Source organism: Danio aesculapii, chromosome 25 (genome assembly GCF_903798145.1).
Source record: "Danio aesculapii chromosome 25, fDanAes4.1, whole genome shotgun sequence".
Lineage (NCBI taxonomy): Eukaryota > Metazoa > Chordata > Actinopteri > Cypriniformes > Danionidae > Danio > Danio aesculapii.
The window spans coordinates 4,931,466-4,954,327 of NC_079459.1; the positions used below are offsets into that span (position 1 = coordinate 4,931,466).

At 32.9% G+C, this 22,862-nt stretch overlaps 3 protein-coding genes across 7 annotated transcripts in view; 1 reads left to right on the forward strand and 2 right to left on the reverse strand.

Moving 5' to 3' along the window:
* etfa (electron transfer flavoprotein subunit alpha) overlaps nt 1-5,942 on the reverse strand; it is a 29,145-nt gene extending 23,203 nt beyond the window's left edge. Inside the window, exons 1-4 of the mRNA XM_056451496.1 lie at nt 5,831-5,942; nt 4,992-5,141; nt 3,843-3,924; nt 3,669-3,751 (exon numbers count right to left, since the gene is read on the reverse strand). Of these exons, the coding sequence (XP_056307471.1) occupies nt 3,669-3,751; nt 3,843-3,924; nt 4,992-5,141; nt 5,831-5,869 (354 nt within the window). The 5' untranslated portion in view covers nt 5,870-5,942. The remainder of the gene's footprint in view (nt 1-3,668; nt 3,752-3,842; nt 3,925-4,991; nt 5,142-5,830) is intronic.
* Nucleotides 5,943-9,519: 3,577 nt separating this feature from the next.
* On the forward strand, nt 9,520-15,496 carry isl2a (ISL LIM homeobox 2a). 2 transcript variants are annotated; one of them, XM_056451822.1, is made up of 6 exons: nt 9,520-9,641; nt 9,954-10,143; nt 11,134-11,399; nt 12,352-12,635; nt 13,771-13,938; nt 14,777-15,496. In XM_056451822.1, exons 1-6 carry the CDS (start codon nt 9,584-9,586, stop codon nt 14,891-14,893), a joined length of 1,083 nt encoding a protein of 360 aa, XP_056307797.1. In that variant the 5' UTR covers nt 9,520-9,583; the 3' UTR covers nt 14,894-15,496. The 2 variants fall into 2 exon arrangements, with proteins under 2 accessions (XP_056307797.1, XP_056307798.1); XM_056451823.1 differs by having other exon boundaries at nt 11,134-11,396; nt 14,777-15,495.
* A 5,606-nt stretch (nt 15,497-21,102) lies between these two features.
* scaper (S-phase cyclin A-associated protein in the ER) overlaps nt 21,103-22,862 on the reverse strand; it is a 224,170-nt gene continuing 222,410 nt past the window's right edge. For 2 of the 4 annotated variants that reach the window (XM_056451356.1, XM_056451357.1), the window contains exon 31: nt 21,103-22,221. In XM_056451356.1, the coding sequence (XP_056307331.1) occupies nt 22,118-22,221 (104 nt within the window). In that variant the 3' untranslated portion in view covers nt 21,103-22,117. The remainder of the gene's footprint in view (nt 22,222-22,862) is intronic. The other 2 variants (XM_056451358.1, XM_056451359.1) reach the window with 1 other exon arrangement.

The following is a 22,862-nucleotide window of genomic DNA, read 5'->3' on the forward strand; positions in this document are numbered from 1 at the left end:
TGTATAACGATGGTTTGTTCTGTAGACATATCAGACATACTATGAAAATGTCCTTGCTCTGTTACCAATAAATGTATATATATATATATAAATAAATAAATAATAAAACATTATTGGTTCAGGGCCCACGAATAGAAGAGTCAGTTATATTAAAAAAACAACAACATACTTTTCACTTTGATTATATTAAGAATAGCAGACTTTTTTGCATTTGAAAATGCAAATACATGCTAATCTGCATACATTTCTAGAACAAAAATCTGAACACTGACATTAGGTTCAGAATTCTAGCTTTGTTCTTGTTGTTGCTTTAACACAGTCTCAAAGATTTTTACAAAGAGGATTTTAAGAATCTCTTTTTATCACACCTTAATAACCCCCCACACACACACCCACACGCACACACAAAATCTTTCTAGAATAATTATTTGTCTAATATAATCAGGCATATCAAGTATGAACAATTCTCTCTGTAAAAAGCTTGATAATATAGATATGAAGAAAACTTAAGGTTGATGTATGTTTAATTGGGGGGGGAAATTAAGGAAAAGAAATATGTATTATAATAGAAATCTATCAACAGGTGTTTATCAAGAGCGACAAAAGGAACACTTAAGTCCATGTTGAACGTTTTATTTACATTACAAAAAAAAAAAAAAACACTTCTTAAAAGCCATAAATCCCCAAACCACTTTTTCCTGTAGTGTCTCACCTGAAGCCATGACAAGACGTTCATCTTTACCTACAGGTTTGATTTGTTTGGGTATAGCGTTATTTGGGCAAGCATTGATCAAAAACCAGTTTGAGTGCATGTCTGAAAACTTTGGCCGTCCTGCATCGCAGACAGAATAAATATGGTCGAGTCTGAAAAAGAGCTCTAAGTTATGTCTAGAGGTGAAAAATATTGCATCGTGGTAATTCAAGTGTTTTATATAGTGACATAATGAAACCAAATCCACCACTTAAGAATCCATCAAATAAAATACATTTAGCCAGTGAGGAAATTGAGACTAATACATCTCTTTGGTCTGGGGTTAGGCTACATAAGATACTGTTTAATGTATTACAATTCAATTTAAATACCATTAGATCTGCTGCCTGACAGTTTGGCTGTGGAATGACAAATAACCGTGCGTATAATAGAGCCGCACTTATTGAGGACGGACTTCTGCCACAATTCCAGAAGAAAGAAGTCTGATAGGGGATTGGCAGTATAAGAGGTTCTAATCCATTCCCCATTTGTGCGTTTTCCTTTGGGAAATAAACAAATATGGAATGAGAGCAACTACTCAATCCCGAATTAGGTAAAGCATAGCTACACTAATCACTGATGTTTAAAAAAACTACAATTTATATAGTTTATATAGGTTTATTCATTTTTAAATAAACTATAATTAAAAATTCATTAAAATTAAATATGTTTGTACATTAAGAAAGGTTTAAGAAATAAATGAATAATCAATCAATAAAAAAAAATGTAAACATAATTTTGTATAATTTGTTAAACGTCATAAAATAGAATTACACTAAATTGAAAAATCAAAGCAAAAGGTATATCAAAGTAGACCAAAAGTTCATTATAAAAAATTATCCCATGAAAACAAAAATTTATGTTCATTCTATTCGTCGGATTACAAAATAAAGTCAAAACTAAAATAAATATTTCATATAAATTACAAAACTATACCTAAAATGTTGAATTAAAATTCTACAACGTGATAAAAGGTTAATATAAGTTTATTATTGCTTCAATAAGTTCTTTATTGCTTTTAATACCATTACCATTAATAAAAAAAAATAATAATAAATAATAATAATAATAATAATAATAATAATAATTAATATTAGAGTGATTAGTGAAGGATCATGTGACCGAAGACTTAAGTAATGAAGCTGAAAATTTATTTTTAAAATCACTAAAATAAATTAATAAATTAAATTATAAGCTACTTTTGAACAGTTATATTATAGTGAATAACATTTCAAAGTTTTACAATTTGTACTGTATTTTTGATTAAATAAATGCACCCTTGGTGAGCAAGAGAAGCTTATTTTAAAACATTTCAAAATCCTACTGACCCCAAACTTTTGACCGGTAGTGTATATCTGAACATTAAGACATTTTAATTAACATTAAGAAAGTTTTAATTAACAAAAATGAATAACAATTAATCAAAAATCTTTCATTTTTGTTGAAAATTTAATTTTGGACAATTTGATAAGTCACTAAATAGAAATATCAAAAAGTATATTAAATTAGGGCAAGATTCATTAAAAAATCTCATCAAAACAAAAATATATGGTAATTCCGTTCATCTGATTACAAAACAGATCAAGTCAAAAATAAAATAAATATTTTATTTAAAGAATTACAAAACTGAGCCAAAATGTTGAATTAAAATTGATAAGTTCATAATCAAATAAAATCTAAAATGTATCTATATTTCGTCAAACAAAGAAAAAATAAATAAAAACATTATAAAAAAGGGTAAATGCTTTATATAATAAAATTGTGTCAAATTAAAAAAATGATGAATACACTATAAAAATAAACTACAATTAAAGGGGGAAGTATATCTTGAATATTTTTGTACATTAAGAAATGTTTAAATAACAAAATTCATAATCAATCAAAAACCTTTCATTTTTTATAAAAGTCAAGTTGTCAAAAACATACAATTTGATAAAATTAATTAAATAGAAACACACTAAACAAAAATATTAAAAGGAAAAAGTATATCAAATTAGGGCAAAGCTTATTATAAAAACTAGTCTCATCAAAAAAAAGTTTGTTAATTCTGTTCACCAAAAAGATCAACTTAAAAATAAATGAAATATTTCAAAGAATTGCAAAATTAAGCTAAAATGTTTAACTAAATCTGTAAAACTTGATAAAAGGTCATAATCAAATAAAAAGAAAATACAAAATGTCGTCAAATAGAGAAAAAGAACAAAACTATCAGTAAATTTTAAAGTTAATAAAAAAATAGCAAATAAAAAAGAAGTCATGAATGCACTATAAAATGTATTTTAGAGCATTATGATAAAAACTGTCATCAAATAAAGAAATTCAATAAATGTATTTAAAAAAACAAGGCAAAACATTTTTGTTCAAGTATATTGCAGCAATATTTAATGAAAATGTGCTTTCAAATTATAACAAAATATCATGAATACACCATAAATTGATTGCATAAACTATTATATTAAATTGTAAAATTAATTTCTGCCATGCAGACATTTTAACATAGCAACTTCAAATCCACACATTTTAAGACAAGATCTGTAGACCATTAGAAATTTAAAAGTATAAAACACAAAGACAAAAAATGTTCTATGTATAATATTATATTATCTAAATCATTTTTAAAATAAATAAATAATAATAATAATAATAATAATAATACAAAAAATTACAATGTGAAATAATTATTATTATTTTTTTTATTAAATAAAAAAAAATAAAAAAGTCAAATGGTAACTTTCAATGAAAAAGTAGGTTATAAAAATTGTTAGACCTAATCAGTAAAATTTGTTTAGTCTAATGAATGTTTCTCAGAATGAAGAAAGCACAATGTTGTTTCCCCCAACATACACCTGATAATTCACTGATAAACAACAGCATGTCAAATTTTTCAGCCAAACAGTCAGATCTCTGTTAGATTTACCTTCCCAAAAGCAGAAGCTCCGGCACAGATGTGTGTGAAACTGAACTGTTTCTGGGTCGCCAAGATGAGTGGCGTCAGCTCCTCTGCGAAAGAGACAAAAATAAGCTTTTCCTTTATTTATACCACAAAACACTTTCTAATTAGTAAACAAAACCTCAAATAAAGTCAGTTTACCTGGCAATGATCCTTTATAGGCTTCATGCTGAGCTACCAAAACTTTCTTCACCCCTTGAACTTTGGACAACTGCTCTGCAACCTGTCCAAAAAGAGAGAAAAAGAGAGAGAGAATTTAACTTATTGGCATATCAACTTCTCTGGATATTTAATGCCAAAATTAGATCAAACTTACAACTTTTTGCATAAAAAAAATGTAAGAATAAAAAGACATCAACAATAAACGAATAAGTCACAAATCTAAAAAGCGGTTTACTTTTTATAAAAATTCTAGCATTTTTTTAAAGGATTCAAATAAAAAAAAAAGATCCCTTAAAGTCTCTCCAGATAAAAATCTTGGTCTGATAACATTAAAAATAGCGCAATAAAAAAGTCAAATTGTTTGGTTTGTTGCAGTATTGAATTTTTTTTTATTTTGGGGGGGGGCTTCTAGTTTCAAGTAAATGTCAATGAGTGTGTCCGATACGACCTCTTGTGTAAACAACCTCCTCATGTTGAGTTGAAAAAAAAAAAATCCAACTACTGGCTGGATTTTTAAGTTTATTTTTTGAGCACTGATCCCACCTTGCTTGCATATTGTTAACCCCTTAACTGCCCACCAAGAAAAAAAAAATTGCATTTCTTAACTCCTAATGTTGCTAGTTAACACACTCAATGCATTTGTTTTCAATTCATCCCATAATCTCTAAAATATCAACCTCTACCAAATGGTTAATATGTCAGTTTATGGTAAAATTTACTGCAATTAATAAACATACTATGAAAAATCCAATTTGGATGAAGTGTTGGACCAATTTATTTTAAAACGAATTCAAAATATATATTTTTTTTTATACTAAATCATCTTTATTTTTTGACGTACGCCATAAAATATTTCATATTCTCATTTAACACGTTTTCTTGATGTTGTTTTTTTACAATAAAACCAAAATCAAGTGTAGTGCAACAGGATTATGTTTGTTCAATTTTTTGTAAACCAACAATGACAGACCTAACGGTCATTATTAAAACAGTAGGAATATGGTCAACAATTTTATAGAGCAGGCAGTAAGAATATAGCCTTTTTCCAAAAAAGAAGAAAAACACATAACGTTAATCAGACACCCAAAAGTTGCTTCACATAAATCAATGGAAAAGACGAGATAATACCTTCGCACAGTTCGTTCCAGCAACCAAACAGGACACATCACTGCCCAGTTTTGTAGCAGCAGTGATGGCGTTCAATGTGATCGGTGTCAACGTCTCATTATTGTGTTCGGCAACAACCAGAGTGCTCTGAAACCTCTGAATCAGGCCAGACTGGAGAAAAAATAAATAAGAAATAGTGAATCTGACACTGAGATATAGACAACTGGCATGAACTTTCACCCAAATAACTGCTGAGATTACTATGAAGCCACATTGTTCTTAAAGGTCATTAGAAATATGATTTACAATCGTTAGCTTATACTTTTTACTAATCTGACAATGTAAATTGTAATGTAGGTCACATTTAATAGTACTGTAGGTCAATAAGTTACTACTGTTTACATATTGCATAACCTTGACAAACAGCTAGCTAGCTTTGTTTATTAATCACTCGTACTGGCTTTATTAACTTATAAACACGCTTATGTTAATGCTAACGATGGCTAAGAGTGTCATAAACATACTTAGGGTGGACATTTATGTCAAACGCAACGAAAAGAAGCAAAACTGTGAGAATATATGAAGCTTAGCTAGCCTAATGTATAACGACTGAAATTGGCTTAACTAAACATGACATTGCGTTTTGCTGAGCAAATATAAAAGATAATATATTATAATAAGTTTAAATGCAAAACAATTTGAGTTTAATGACATGTCGAGCGGCTTCTGTTGACTGAGTTAGCCTGCGTGCTAAGCTAATCAATGAAGTGTGTTCCTGACTAAAAATGGCAGCGAGAAAGAACAGCATCCTTAAATTAAAGTGTGCATTTGTTTATATCATTACGACGGATCTGTCTTACCAGTTGCCTGAGATTTGTCTTGTTTATTGCTTTGAGCATGATTACAGCAGTCCACTGTCAGCTGCCACACTGTCCCTGCTTAAGTAAGAGGGGATCATAGAGGTTGAGCCGAGCTCTCGCGAGAACTCGAGATCATAAGAAGCACGCCTCTCTAAAATAAAATGAAGCATTGTGTAACGTACATTTTCTTCTGAGAATATATGTGCAATACAAATAACAAAATTAAATGATGGTAGGGATTTAAATAAATATAATTTCATAATAGCAGAGTGGGCGGGGACTGTGTGAATATTTAATTAGGGGCGGGGTTTAATTGTTGCTGAAAAGACGATATACAGTATATATCCAACTGCAGACGCGCAGATTCACACACGTTTCAGGCACACACAGTCTAGCAGTCTGGAGCAATCTGGAGACTGCTTACACACGGTGGCTGTAAATGAACAATTCACTTAACTCATGGTTAGATTTTTATGGCTTTATTTGTGATTTTATATTAAAGACAGTGGTCAAAGCTGCAATCTCTGTTTTCCACAGAAAAAATACTGTTTGCGGCATTCTTGAAGTATGAATTAATGTTATTTTGTGGTTTTATTTCCCAATTTTAGCTATGTAATCTATGTAGTTCGATTTTTTTATATTTAAAATTTACATTTTGTGTTTGTTCAAGTACAAAATCGGTATAATTAAAACAAAATTTTGCTTACAAAAAAGAAAAAGTGATTATTTATGATTTATGATTTATAATTTAACGTTTGCTCAAAAAATGTCAATTATATATAACAAAGTTAAAATTATTAGCTCCCTTGTTTATTTTTTCCCCCAATTTCTGTTTAATGGAGAAAAGATTTTTTAACCCATTTCTAAACATAATAGTTTTGATAACTCATTTCTAATAACTGATTTCTTTTATCTTTGCCATGATGACAGTAAATAATATTTGACTAGATATTTTTCAAGACTCTTTTATACAGCTGAAAGTGACATTTAAAGGCTTAATTATGTTAATTTAGTTAACTAGGGTAATTAAGCAATGTATTGTATAACGATGGTTTGTTCTGTAGACTATCCAAAAAATATATAGCTTAAAGGGGCTAATAATTTTGACCTTAAAATGTTTTTTTAAAAAGTTAAAAACTGCTTTTATTCTAGACAAAATAAAACAAATAAGAGTTTCTCCAGAAGAAAAAATATCATTAGACATACTGTGAAAATTTCCTGAATCTGTTAAACATTATTTGGGAAATTTTTAAAAAAGAAAAAAAATCAAAGGGGAGCTAATAACTCTGATCTAAACTGTATATAACAGGCTTGACGTGTTTAAACGTATTTTCCCCGTAAGAATTCCACTCTATCCCACTAAACATTAGACGTCTGACGGACGTGCAGATTATATCTATTTGCGTCCGTCGGTCCAAGACCACTTCTGCACGCCTATACGACAAGCAAAGTAGGTCCGCAATTTTGACGTCTAACACAGACCCCATTTGGACGGTAATATGTAGTTCAACATTTGAATGTCGAGAGTAGGTTACTTTTTTGGACGTCTATGACACATGTAGCAAACTGACATTATTAATGAATGTAATATATCCCTTTGTTTTCAGTTTAATTAGACAATAAATGATTAAAACAAATTGTTATTACAGGCTATACGTCCAGTCTACTCCCCTAGATGTCTCTTTTTGACCTCCTTCACAGAGACAACACGGTTTTAGCCTAAAATAAATGTATTTCTTTGCAGGGTTAAGGGTCAAAGTCAAAGGTGAGGTTCGACAGGCGGTCATCCCGAGAGAGGATTCACAACACACTGTTAGCATGACTGTCCGAATCATTTTCAGTCAAATAAACGCGATTATTAATTACGGTTGGCTCGCTTGTAGAATATAGCCTATATTTAATTACAGGCGGTTCATTCCGCTGTGTCGACCCCTGTGCTAAAAGCCTAAGGATTATTAATGAATAAATATTTAATTACAAACATGACAAAATCGAGACATTAAACCACGCCAAGTTTACTTTATTGTGAAACGCGAATTCTTTGCAACACATTCGCCTTTTTGTGGTGTGCAAGGAGCGCTTCGTTCAAGCAAAATAACAGTTGTAGGCAAATTAGTGTTGTGAGTCGACTGACATTTTCATTCATTGGAAGCAGAAGGGATTAAAGATTCATGTAGACCAGTCATGATTTGCAAAACGCATCGTTACAATGCAAAACCTGCAGAGAAACAACAACAAACAGGATTTTAAATTCGGCCATTATAGAAACAACTTTTTGGTTCCAAAAAAACATTTACCGATTAACCTAATGTGTTTGTTTGTTTGTTTGTTTGTTTGTTTGTTTGTTAGTTTGTTTTAAACTGAACAACACTGTAATGGCAAAACTAAGCTTTTTCGATTAAAAAAAATCATTTTGCGGAATTGAAAGTTTCCAGAAATTTGTTTCTTCGTGAAATGAATTTTAAGCGTTTCATTCTATCTAACGATTAATTGAATTTGCATTCTTCAAACATTTTTCCTAAAATGCATTAGTATTAAAATGATTAAATATTAAGGGGGAAATATTTGGAAATGCTTGCAAAAAAGCGTAAAAAGTAATTAGTGTAAATATAAATAAATAAATAATTGTATTATTATTTTTTATTTATAAATGATATTATTAATTATAATAAATGATCATTAAATTAGCAAATAACAGACATCTTATTATCATAAAAATTTAAACAAAACAAAATAAAAAAAATCTATATATGATTGAATGAGATGAAATAGAAAGTATTCAAAAATATTAACTATAATATATAAAACTATAACTTAGAATAAACTAAATGTTTCCAAATAATATTTACCCATATATGATTTGAAATTATAAACTGTCTGTAAAGTACGTTTCCAAAGTATAAGATGCATTTTTAAATTTTAGGATGAAGATCCCTCGAAGAAAATATGGTCATATCTGAGGAGCATTTGTAACAAATTGAAAACCCCTGACATACATTACACACTGAATGACACCCCATATGTGTGATAATGTTTGGATGTCCAGTAGGGGGCTCAATAGAACACGCAGACTTCATATGGATTAGATTTACCCTACAGAGACGTCTGTAGGTGGTATATGCATAATGCATATCTAGGCTTTACGTTCCTTGAATTTGCTTGTTATTCTTGAAATACTGTTTAAAAATATATGGTATATATATATATATATATATATATATATATATATATATATATATATATATATATATATATATATATATATATTTAGACTGTTTATTTTTATTATTGCGCGATAAAACTCGCAAAACATTTCCCTGACACAAAAAATAAAAACAAGGCGTTTAAATGGGTTGTTCCAGCCTCTCACACACTCGGCTGCTTTTTATAAATCGGTTTACGCGATTCCCATATTTTCTAACTTTTCTAAGTGACTTTTGTGTTTGTTTATTACCTGTCACACCTCGTGTGTCTCACAGTTACGCCTGCAGGAGAAACTAATGTGCGAGTTTAATCTCCAGCTCCACGATCTCCAATATTCAAAGCGCTCCCGCGGTCGGATCTCCGCGCCGGGCTCTGCTGATATTAGGGGTCCAGGTTTGCATGTGACGTCAGGCCCCGGTGACGTCAGAGTCAGTGTCTGTGTGTTGCTCTTCCCACAGGCTCTTCGGCCAGAAGTTATTAGTCAGCTCGGGACGAGGCAGTTTCCCATTCCATTTCCTCATCTGTAGCCTTCTGCCTTAACCCTCCTGTATGGTGGATATTCTACCGCATCCTTCTTTCTTGGGTGATATGGGGGATCATTCAAAAAGTAAGTGAAAATTCGTGTTATACAGAACTTTTCGTCATTGCATAAGGTTATATGCAAAAATTTAAGCTGCTAGCAAAACAGTTGCATTAATAACATTCAGCATTTTGCGCTACATACTCAAAAACAACAAAACAATTTGGCTGCAGTTAATTATAACTAACTAAAACACACAAGCTCTACTTGCATGTTAAATATATAGGATGCATGAAACACGAGCTATTATTGTATGTATTTAAACGTCGGTGGTGTTTTGGGGGATTAAATGCATAAGGGTGCAGTCGGTGGACTCTAATCCCTGCTTTCCATACCCAGAGAAGTCTGGAATCGCCATGTGTGTCGGCTGTGGAAGTCAGATCCATGATCAGTACATACTGCGGGTGTCCCCGGACCTGGAGTGGCACGCAGCCTGTCTGAAGTGCGCAGAATGCAGTCAGTACCTGGATGAGACGTGCACTTGCTTCGTCCGAGACGGCAAGACTTATTGCAAGAGAGATTACGTACGGTACGAGCAACTATATTTGTGATTTCACAGCTTCGGAATTTCGTCGAGGCCCAGTTTTTCACACATTCTTGACCCAGACAGATTTAGAAATATGGAAAATTATGTTTTTTTATGTAAACTGGAGATATAAGCAGCGTTTAGAACAATCAGACCCTATTTTATCTATATCAATTAAGCAGATTATGCTATGTTATAATGGAAAAAACATAAAATTACTATTTAGTGGAATTATTTTTGCTTTCAGCTAAATTCAAACTGAACATCCATATTTCATGGCTCGAGTGTTTGGCTAATGTATTGCAGTCGTGTTTGGTTTGGGCTTGCCATGCTTGTTACTGGTGTTTGTTCAGTTTTATTTTAAAGTTTGCTTTGTAAAGAAATGTAATTCCATTGGCAACAGTTTCTACAAAGCTTGTGTGTGCGTTAAGGATATTCCAGATGATGCATTAAAACACATTTGAACATACATTGAAACAAACATTGAAAAATAAATGTTTCAAAAAGTATTGTGTTGCTATGCCACAGAAGAATCATTCTCGGGGTTTTCTAAAATATAATTCAGTCAATGACTCTTAAGATAATCGAAAGAGCCTTTGTGTGGACTTTAAAGTTGCATGGATGATGGTAGCCTGTTTGTTTTTACACTGTAATAAATACACAGTATTTTAAAAGTTATGGCTATATGTCCTGTCTTAAATATATTAAACATAATTTGTAATACACTAAAAGTATCTATTAGTGTATTTGTAAACAAAATAATAATGATAAATGCATTAAAACTTTATTGTCGTTTTAATAAAACGCTTTATTATCTTCACTTTTAATGTGTGTTTAGAATTTAGACTTTCAAGGGATAAATATGTGTGTATTCAATGTTTATAATGCATGCTTTTATAAAATAGAGTACGATGAGTAGACCTATTTCTTGGCCCTAAAACCATCCGTTTTGCGAACAGTAAAATAACCAAATGCTTCTTCTGGAAATTGCAGATTATTCGGGATCAAATGCGCCAAATGTAACATCGGTTTCTGCAGCAGTGACCTGGTGATGAGGGCTCGGGATAACGTCTACCACATGGAGTGTTTTAGGTGCTCGGTGTGCAGCAGACATTTGCTCCCGGGAGATGAGTTCTCTCTGCGGGACGAGGAGCTGCTCTGCCGGGCGGACCACGGGCTGCTAATGGAGCGCGCTTCCGCCGGGAGCCCCATCAGTCCGGGGAACATTCACTCCAGCAGGCCCCTGCACATCCCAGGTAGTAGTAAAAATAACATTAGTATTTCTACATTTAGTAGAAATAATTTCAGTTGCCGATTTCATTAAAAATTATTTACTATAGGCCTACATAAATGTAAAGTGTGGCTGTAATGAGGCTTATAATAATGATAATAACAGCCTAATAACATTGTCGATGTTATTGGAGTTGTTTGTGAAATAATACACTTAGGACCAGCGTGAGATTAGCTGCTTTAATTCTGTAGCTATTTAATCAGCTTGTGAAATCGTGTTAACAGACTACCGGGCAGTTTGTGTTATGTGCTGGCAATTTGAAGATATTTTGGCTGAGATTGTTTGAGGATATCCATGATTGAATTAGCAGGGCCTGAAATTAATCAGAAACCGTTTACAGTTAATGGCATAATGGCTGGAGTTTAATTTGCGTTTAATATTTAACAGATTCCTTTATGTATTTTTTTAATCCAAAAAGAAACCGCAAAAGGCTAATTGCGACATTGAAATAAATAGGTTTAATTAACAAAAGATTATTAAGAGTGTTTGGCTGGCAATTTGCTTGAGCCTATATATCAGAGGTCATGTATTTTTTATGCATTTTAATTTTGAAGTTAAAATCTTGCACTGTAAAGTGTTGATATTTGGTGCATTGCTAACGCTTAAACAGCAGTGAACCATACACATTTTCTGTTCGATTATGTGCCACTGCTTAACTCTCTCATTGCTCTGTAAGATGGTGCTATTATTGCATGTTATACTTTCATATCCCATGTCGATCCTTCAACATTTTGCACATACAGCAAAGTTGAGAGCATATTGAAGGCCCTAAGAGGTGTTTTGACTGACACGCACTTGGCTACAGACCGATGTGTGTATGCACAATTTAACCTTCAAGTAAGCGTGCTCTTCTGCAGTGTGTCTAAATAATGAAATGACCTCTTAAGCCGAAAAGTGATTTATACGCTTTTTATTCGCAGAACCTGTGCCAGTTCGACAGCCGCCTCACCGGAACCACGTTCACAAGCAGTCGGAGAAAACCACGCGTGTTCGGACAGTATTAAACGAAAAGCAGCTTCACACCCTCCGGACGTGTTATAATGCAAACCCTCGACCGGACGCGCTAATGAAAGAGCAGCTCGTGGAAATGACCGGCCTGAGCCCACGGGTCATACGAGTGTGGTTCCAAAACAAACGCTGCAAAGACAAGAAGAAGTCCATACTCATGAAACAACTACAGCAACAGCAACACAACGACAAAACGGTAGGAATGCTTATTTTACTTTGGATTTTGCTTCTAAAATGTGCTTAAATTAAGCTTACCTCTTACCATATTTGGGAAGGTTAATTCTGTGGCTGTTTGTTGCACTGTTATAGCTTTATTATATTATTATTTGGCTTTTTGCTTGTTCAAAATTAAATTGCTACGTTAATTTATTTCCTTGTATACAGCTAGTTATTGTTCAGTAAATTATCATTTTTAACGTCGTAAAAAAGCCTGTGTAGCCTGTCTGTCCTACACTGAAAAAATTATATGATCAATTGGTCTTGACAGCATATGTTTTTAGGTCATTGTAACTACTTAAGCTAAGTTAATCATGTTCTAACTTAGTTTTATAAGTTACGCAAGCTGTTTTAAGTCAGTTTAACAAAATACAGTTGAAGTCAGAATTATTAGCCCCCCTTTGAATTTTCTTCTCTTTATAAAATATTTCCCAAATGATGTTTAACATATTCAGGAAATTTTCACAGTATGTCTGATAATATTTTTTCTTCTGGAGAAACTCTTATTTGTTTTATTTCGGCTAGAATAAAAGCAGTTTTTAATGTTTTAAAAACCATTTTAAGGTCAAAATTATTAGCCCCTTTAAGCTATATTTTTTCGATAGTCTACAGAACAAACAATCGTTATACAATTACTTGACTAATTACCCTATCCTGCCTAGTAAACCCAATTAACCTAGTTAAGCCTTTAAATGTCACTTTAAGCTGTATAGAAGTGTCTTGAAAAATATCTAGTCAAATATTATTTACTGTCATCATGGCAAAGATAAAATAAATCAGTTATTAGAAATGAGTTATCAAAACTATTATGTTTAGAATTGTGTTGAAAAAAAATCTTCTCTCCGATAAACAGAAATTGGGGAAAAATAAACAGGGGGGCTAATAAAATCAATCAATCAATCAATCAATCAATCAATCAATCTATCTATCTATCTATCTATCTATCTATCTATCTATCTATCTATCTATCTATCTTGAATAAATTGTTCAGTGCATATCATCTTCCCAAATGCAATACAATATAGCTTTGATTTGTCATTTTGAACATCTTTTGAAAGTGTTACGCTTCTTTTGAAACTGAAATATGATATAAGTGTCTCCTTTACCTTTTGCAGAATCTCCAAGGTCTCACGGGAACGCCTTTGGTGGCAGGCAGCCCGATTAGACATGACACCACAGTCCAGGGAAATCCTGTAGAAGTTCAAACCTATCAGCCTCCATGGAAAGCCTTAAGCGAATTTGCCTTACAGAGCGACCTGGACCAGCCTGCTTTCCAACAGCTGGTGAGGACAGCCATCCCTGAACTGTTATTACAAAGGGATACCAACTAGTGTCCCGTTGCATGCCTTTAAAAAATATTAGGCCTATTATACGATATATTTTCCCCAATAATAAATATTAGACAATTGTTATATGACTTATAGCCTACATACATTTTTCAATTTGTTCAAAGTAATATTTTGGTCATTAAGTAGGCAACAACGACGAAACTATTTTTCATGTATAGATTGTTCTTTTAACAGTCTTTTTTCAATCTACCTTATTTTGGCACGCGGCAAAAAAAAAAACAACGTGATTATGAGAATAGCCTACATTCAATTATAATATGACATAAAATGCAGTAGCAAACATATTAACATGTTTTTGTACCGGTAAATTTGTTGAGATTGACAACGGAAGCCCTAAAACGTTGAAAAATGGTTTGAGGTATATTTTCTTTATATCAGTACCTGACAGTAGCTACAAAACATTATAGTGTGATTATTTATTTTTTACCTCACCTTACCTCACCAATTTTATTTATTTATCGCAGGTGTAAGACAAAAATTTGGTAATAAAATGACCGTTGACATTTAATAAGGCGCGAAAAGACTCGCGCTTCACCAATGAATGGCGCGAAATTTCCAACGGAATCGACTAGTTAACACTAGCAGTTCACACTGGTTACTATCAATATTGACTGTTATTTAACAGCATGCCAAAGTTGTGTAGGCTAGAGTAAATGTCAGTTGCAAATCGCATGTAAAACTCTGCCATTTAGCCAAATATAATTGTATATTAGTCTTAGCATGCTGACAGCTATCGAACAGCCTATTGACTCCCAACTCTCCCCCTCTGTAGGTGTCATTTTCCGAGTCGGGTTCGCTGGGTAACTCGTCTGGTAGTGATGTGACCTCTCTGTCATCGCAGTTACCCGACACCCCCAACAGCATGGTGCCCAGTCCCGTGGAGACGTGAGAGCCCACCGGAGACTCCTGCCCCAGCATGCCCTCACCCGCCCTGCATGAAAACCCATCACCTCACCGCCTCAAACGGAAAAAAGGGATTAACCGAGATGGATTTAAACAGTTTGCCAAACGGAGGAGCCTGTCCAAGCGACTTTGGGGTTTCCAGACGTGTTACAAAACTGTTTTTAAAGCATTTGGACCGTGTATCGAGGATCGTCCAACGGAATATGAACACGTTATTTTGGTTTTGAATATGGACTACTGTCAACCTTACGAAAGCAACAGTCTTAACAGTGTTTATTCGAGACATCATTGTGTAGCTTTATCAACAAGTGGTATTTTCCTTATAAGACAAAAATCTAATTTTGTCTTGATGCGCATGATCTCCGAAGATGTATAAAACCGAGCTGTAAAATATTTTATCTTAACAAATGGAGGACAGATTGTATAAACTTCTCGATTTAAAAAAGTAAGTTATTGTTATTTATTGTCAGGACAACCGTCCATACCAAAAAGTGAGAAATTACATAAATAAACGACGTTAAAATGCTGTTTATGTCTGTGGATGCCTGCATGCAGACAACCATATCATGTTGCGTATTCTTATTTATTTTTATATTTTATTAACAAGATGAGGGACACTACAACTTCCAAACAAAGGTAATACAGGACTGGAAATAAATGTCCAAAAATTAAGTAAAAGGAACAAGGTTCGTGAACAGAATTAAAAACACCCATTTTGTGGTCATATCTCAAATTATTCTGAAAAAAAATTCGACATTTTCTTAGCTTTTTTAAATTAAGTTATTCGGAGATATTATTATTATAACCTATAGGCTATAAACATTATATATAGGCTGTTTGATGAAGAAACCTATTTATATTGTATTATATATATTATATTTATTCAAACTAATGGGCTACTTATTACAGCCCCATTATACAGGAACCATTTTAGTTTTGAAGAAGAAGCTTTTAAAAAATGAAAACCTTAAATACTTCACATTTGGCATCAACGTTTAAAATCCAAAGAACCTTTACATCCCACAAAATGTTCTTGAACGGTTCTTTAAAATGATTTGTAAAGACCCAAAATTGGTTCTTCAATGGCATCACTGCTAAACCTTTATTTTTAAGAGTGTTTATTATGAAACCTATAAAGATTATTATTGGTACCAAGTATAAAAAGTGGTTTGATTTCGTTTAAAATATATTTCTATAAGGTCTTGCCAACCACTAAAGATGCGTGACACATTGTCATTGATGACATAACGTGATCATAGATCCCTAATGTGCCACATTCAAACCCTTATAAAACCTTTACCGAATAACATCTATCTTTCGATCTATCTAAATATCGCCCCGACCGGATACTGAATGAGTAATTGAACCCCTCCCGTAGTAGTGATCAATCTCGTGTTGCTCGTAAAGCTGTGAGTCTAGACGGAGGACAGGGATCGGCGGCCGCTTATCTGCGCTCGGCATCACCTGCAAATGATCCACTGAATGGAAGCACAACAAACCCGAAGCCACCTTTCTTAACGGAACTCCCTTTCGTCAAACGCACCCTTGCATGTCCAGGGTTTATTTTCATTCCTATGCAGGAGTTTTAGCCGCTGGACAGCGGAATATCTGGCCAAAATCAGTGCGGGGCATTGTAGCAAGATAATCCTGTTTGTCAGATAAGGAAGCTCTTGGAGCGCTTTTTTTTCCTGTCGCAACGCTTGTTTTTCTTCATTTTCGCGAATTATTTCAGGCATTCAGACATTGATTTGTTTTTAATTATAAGGTATAATAAATAATCATAATTATTAAACACAAAGAGCCTGGAAATTGCAAAAGTGATGTTTGTCGCTTTTAATCCATTTGTTGGATGTAAATGTTGGCAAACGTTACGTTTAGCAGTTAAATGGTTTTGTTATTCTTTTGAAAATCAGACATACACGGGACTCATCCTGTACTCCAAATTTTTGTCCAATCAAGTGGTTGTTATAATGATAACGCCCCTCCCTCAGTTCCCAAATAGCAAAAGCTAATCAATCAGCCTACATAAATGTTATGTAAACAAGCAGCGTGCTTTTTAGTGTCAGCCTTCAGTGTGCTCTCTTAAGTGTGTTAAATATACCAAGACTGGTCAAATGTATGGTTTTCTATAAGCTGTGTATAGGCTACATGTTTTCGCAGGAACATATATGACTGGATAAAAAAAGATCAGCACGTTTCAACAGGAAATACCAATGGTTATATTTATGGGGTCTTTAATAAACTGTTTATATTAAATAATGTATTTATTAAATTTTTCAGGCATTACAGATACAACAACAAACAAGCCAGCAGAAAAAGAGGGGGAGAGAAAAATAGTAATAAAAATAATAATAGTTAAATTAAACAACATATTTAAAAAAGGATCAATTAAACTAGAGATATTGTATATTCATACACCACAAACCTTCGCAAGATCTGACCTCATTAAATCAACCGCCTGATGAGTTATGTATAAACCCATATGCAACAAAAATGGATGCCACCTCTCATGAAATAAACCATCTTTGCCGTGTAAAATATAAGTTAAGAAGTCCAGTGGTATTTAAGTACTACTGTGTGCCATAAAGACTTTGTAGGAGTTTTGTCTGTTATTCAGGAGAAAAGATTTTCTTGCACAAAATGTCAGAAACTTGCAGTATTTTTTATGTTGGTTCATATTAATCTCGTCGTATATTCCAAGCAGCATATGCTTTGGATCACAACCAATATTAATAGATAAAATACCATTAATTTCTTGTTCAATCATGGACCAGAACTTTAGAATTTCCCAATACACTGTACATTTATGAAAATATTGCATTCATTTGTTGTTAAAATGCTCTCCGTTCAAGATAACAGCAAATTCGCAGTGTTCAAAAGCCCAAATGAAATATGTTATTTACATAATTACAAAATGATTTTTCTCTGCATTTTAAATCTTTAATAATCTAGAATCAATATTTGCACACAGAAAGCGCGTACTTTGAATGTGTAAAAGTCTTTAAGTGTTGATCTAAACCACAAAAACAACCATTTTATTTACACATAAATAATAACTTCATTTGCACACAGCCCAACTTAACACTCAATTACTGTTCTTTGCGATCATTATACGCAGTCACAGGCCTACAGAAAATGTTTGTCTTTGTAAAACAAATTAAAAAAAGGCCTATATGTTAATTTTTAATCGATAAACTGTGCAGATCGGACGCTGATTACATCCATTTGAATAGAGAAAATGTTAAGCTTAAAAAATATTCCGCAAAAATAGCTATACTTGTTGAATGAAAACAGTTTGCCGACATCAGAGCTAATATCTATGGCTGTTGTAGGGAGAATTAAAGATTCAGATGTCATGGCCAGAGGTCAAGAGCTGCATCTTGGTTCAAATTCCGCCACTAATTTAATAATTGAAGTCTAATTAAATAAACGCACACTTAAGCCAAGTTCATGTTTGTGTTTAAAGCAAATCTTTTACTTTTTTTTTTTTTTTTTACAAATCACAACTTAATGTCTGTCATTTTAATTGAAATAGTCAGCTAACCTTTAGTTTATAAATATAAAGTCCAATAAGACATTTTCTTGAAGCGAAACATCTACTGCATGTCCCTTTATGGAAATGTCTTGTTGTTTAATGCATTTACGTTTAATTTATTCCTCAGAATTGAGAGTAAGAGCTCAAAACTTTAAATAAAACGACATAATTTATATCCAAATATTTGGTGAACACTGGCAAACAAAGGGGCTTTTTCTTCTACCATATTTTGCCTGCAGTATAGGGAGTTAATACTGGAAATATTTTAATAGCCAAAAATGTACATTTTGTAAACTTGATGTTTATTAAAAAGGCTTACTAAATAAACAATTTATAAAAAGTCAACTGGTAAAAGTGAAACTATTATAAACTTTTAAGTTAGGCTCTAAAAATGATTTCACATTTAATATACACTCCTACAAATAAAAATGTTCATTAAAACATCGATTATACGAATAACATGCATCATCTTGCAACTGCAAAATAGCCTCTAGTTCTTTACAGTAATTGAAACGGTTTTTTTGATTAGCTTAAAGAAGCTGTTTACTGGAAGGTTCTTTTGGGAAATCAAACTGGTTCTTATGGCGCAACCTTATTGAATACTTTATAAGAGTACAGGCTACACAAAATGCTGCAATATATCACTCGAAAGTATACGTAAAAGATTTTGTAATATCTACACTTCATTGAAGCAATCAAATCTGAACAGAAAACACAACAAAATCCAAATAAAACCACGAATTAAAAAATCATTTGCTTACCCTTTACTTGTTCCATACCTGACTTACTTTCTTCTGGTGAACACAGAAGTTATTTTGAAGAAATCTTAAAAAAAAAAAACATGGCTTTCGGTTTTCTTCAAAATATCTCCTTTTGTGTTCAACAGAAGATAGAAAATCATAAATGTCTGGAATCACTTTGTGGGTGAGTAAATAGCCTATTATTTTTCATTAATTAAAATCCAGCAACAATCCAGCAACAATGTAAGCAATTGTCTAAAATCTGCAAAGGCACCACTTTTCATATTGCATTAAACCAATAAACATTCTTAATTGTCAAAAATGACATACAGCATGAAGCCAACAAAATCACGCTTGTTTTTCCACACACAGCCGCATTTTATTTTATTTTTTGTAGAAAATAAAAGCAACAAGTCAACAGATTTAGCAAACAAGTTGTTTAAAAACACGACGGATCGTCATGATTGATGAACTGACAGGACGGAAAAGGCCACGGCGTTCCTCTTCTTCTGTTCAGTCTGCCAAAATCAGGGGAAAGCCAAGATCTCGCATGCTTTTTGGACTGCACCAAATAACGGAACGGTCTATTAAAAACAGCTCAGGTTGACGCACATACACAATTTTTTTGCTGCTTATTCAAACTATGTACTTGAAATGAGCTTAAACGAAATTTAGGGACAACTTAATTGTTTTATGTTCAATCAAACGTTAACTTAATTGATTTCCATTGAGACGAGGTGAAGTTAACAGTGTACGCTTTATTTTCAAAGCCCATCGAACAGGTCTCACATAAAATGAATTCATTTTACAGGACTGAATCTAAAAGCAATATTTCACAGACTTAATTGAGAGGTTTCCCACGTTTCTGTAGAAGTGAATTTCCTCTGAAGCGGAGGTGAGTTTGACCCGCGGCTCCAGCGCTTGTTGACACACAGTGACTCAGAGGCAGCGGCGCGGAGCAGGTACAGGGCAGACAGAAAAAGCGCCTTTATAGATCCAGCGTTTGAGAGAGAAGGATACGGAGGGCTGTTTGGGGAGCCCGGGGCCAGTGAGGACCCTGGAGGCCACAGCCCCTTAAAAACGCTGTTTAGGTTCTAGATTAATTGAGAATGTATTAGCATACTAATGTATTAGCAATTAGCTATCAAATGCTACTCCACATTTTGTAGATACATTTCAGCACTGTAAAAAAATCTCGGAGTCTCAATTTCGAATATTTGTTTCGGATCCATTTATCTTTTCTAGTCATCTACATTAATCTAAAAATATTACATTAAACTTTGTATAACCTAAAAAAGCATATTAAACCTAATAAAATAAGTTAAAGCAACATAAAGATGTTTGTTATACTAACTTTTGTCATTAAATTGTTTTGCAGTGTGGTATTATAAAGTGATAGCTAGGCTATAAAATGCCATTACTAGGCCTATAAATTCATTCAAAACGTAAAAACTTGTAAATAATCAGTTGTTGGATTGACAAAATATGGTGACATTTGACAATATGTATCATAGTTACTATACACAAAGTGAATGCATAAAGTGATGTATTAACTAATATTAGCATTTGCACCTGTTAATCTTTGTTAACATTAGTTAAAGTGTTTAAGATATAGCTAAAGTTTTCTGGAAAATATCAAATAGCCTACAGGTGAAATACTTATTCTGACCTGTGCTTATTGAAATAGATAAAAGTACAAGTGATCACAGGCTACTGTATTTAATTCATAATAAACTTCGGCCAATTTAGTAGGTCAGTATTTTTTAATTTTAATCATTTTTATACTGACAAACATGAATATATATAGAAAAAGTACAATAAATTTGTATTTTAGGTCTGTGCTGTGATCCAAATAGTCTTTTAATATCATATGTTTTTTAATAATTACATTTTTGGGGTATATAAACTGTTGTTACATTTTAGTGCGCATCTAAAAATTTAATGGTAAAAATGTAATTATTTTTACTTTGTGCTGGACAAAATGTATGCAGCTTTACTGTAGCTGCTATTAAAATAAAAGACAAACCAAATGTCAAGACACTCAAAAATTAATGTAAATGTTTTCAGCTCAGGTTTTCACTCAAACGTTCATGCAGTCAAATGAAAACATTTGTGTCAGATTAAATAAAAAAATGTCAAGATAGAAGCAGTTTCATTCGTGGCCTCAGACATTTGGACTCCAAACCATTTTCTGGTAAACAATGTTTCAAACTCAGTTACAAATGAAAGAGATTGTGCGGTATTAAATATTTTATTAAACTCGTACGTTTCTTAAATTAAACTTAAGTGCATCAATGCTTTTAGAAAGAAAACAGGTTCAACGAAGAAAAGAGGTGTTCAATATAGTTTCACTGTGTATAAATTACAGTATAAAAAAAAATCAAACAAGCAGAGAATCACAAAAACAAAGTTAAAAAAATCATAACATCAGCGACATGAAGAAATCTTCCTAATATTCAAAGAAACGTGACGGATGAGGTAACTTGGCATTCTCCCTAAATTAAACAAGTCGTCTTTTTTTTTTATTCTACATCAAATATCGATATATTTTCATTTACAAAACAATAACAGTAAAACTCAACAATTATACTAACCCCCCAAACCCCCCCAAAAAGCTTAACTTCGATGCAAAAACTGTCAAAAGTTCAGAAAGAGTTCCTATCGTTTATGAAAATCAGAAATGACGATTACTTTGAATGTGTCCAAAAGGTAAAACCATGTAAATCAAACTTGTAAACATTCTATTGCTCATAAATACGTATGTGAAAAGTCAGTTTGTGTTTGATATATATATAAGCTAATATACAGTTGCTGGATAACCGCTAGTAATGCCTGACTACTGATTGACGGGTTTAATGAAGTTTTGATTACTAAATCTCCTGCGACTCAGTTCATCTGGCTGTGCTGTCAGTGTGTGTAATGCGCTCTGGTTCGCTCACTCGTCCTGCTTCTTGAGGAAGAACTGAAGCGCGGCATCCCACTGGTCTCTGGGGAAGCGGTTGGAGAGTTCGCAGTAGTCCAGAGCAGCACAGCCCTTCTCTGATGGACAAAGATCAGAGCACTGAATCAATGCAGACAGAAGGAACTTTTTTGCAAGCAATAAGAGCCTTAATGTTTACTGATGCACTTTAGAACAGAATATTGGGATTTCTGAATTCATCTGACAATCGTTAACATTTCTAATCACATTTACAAATGTAAAATATGTATTTATATGCATTGGGTGCATTTAAAAGGGTAGTTCACCCCCCCCCCCCCCCCCCCCCCCAAAAAAAAAAATTAAAATGTTTTCATCATGCACTCACGCAAGTGTTACGAACCCATTAGACTTTCATTCACAAAGAAGATAAGTCAATGAAAACTTATAGAAAACTTTAGGTTCAAACTTCATTGGTTCTTGTTTAAGCTCAAACATGATTGGTTCTTGTGCAAACCCAATTTTTATTGGTTTCTGTGCAAATTAAAAATTCATTGGTTCTTGCTGAAGTTAAAACTTTATTGATACTTGTAGAAGATCTAAATTCATTGGTTCTTCTGGAAACTCAAACTTCATTGGTTCTTGTGGAAGCTCAAACTTTATTGGTTCTTGTGCAAACTCAAACTTCATTGGTTCTCATACAAACTCAAACTTCATTGGTTCATTCGGAAGCTCAAACCTTATTGGTTCTTGTGGAAGCTCA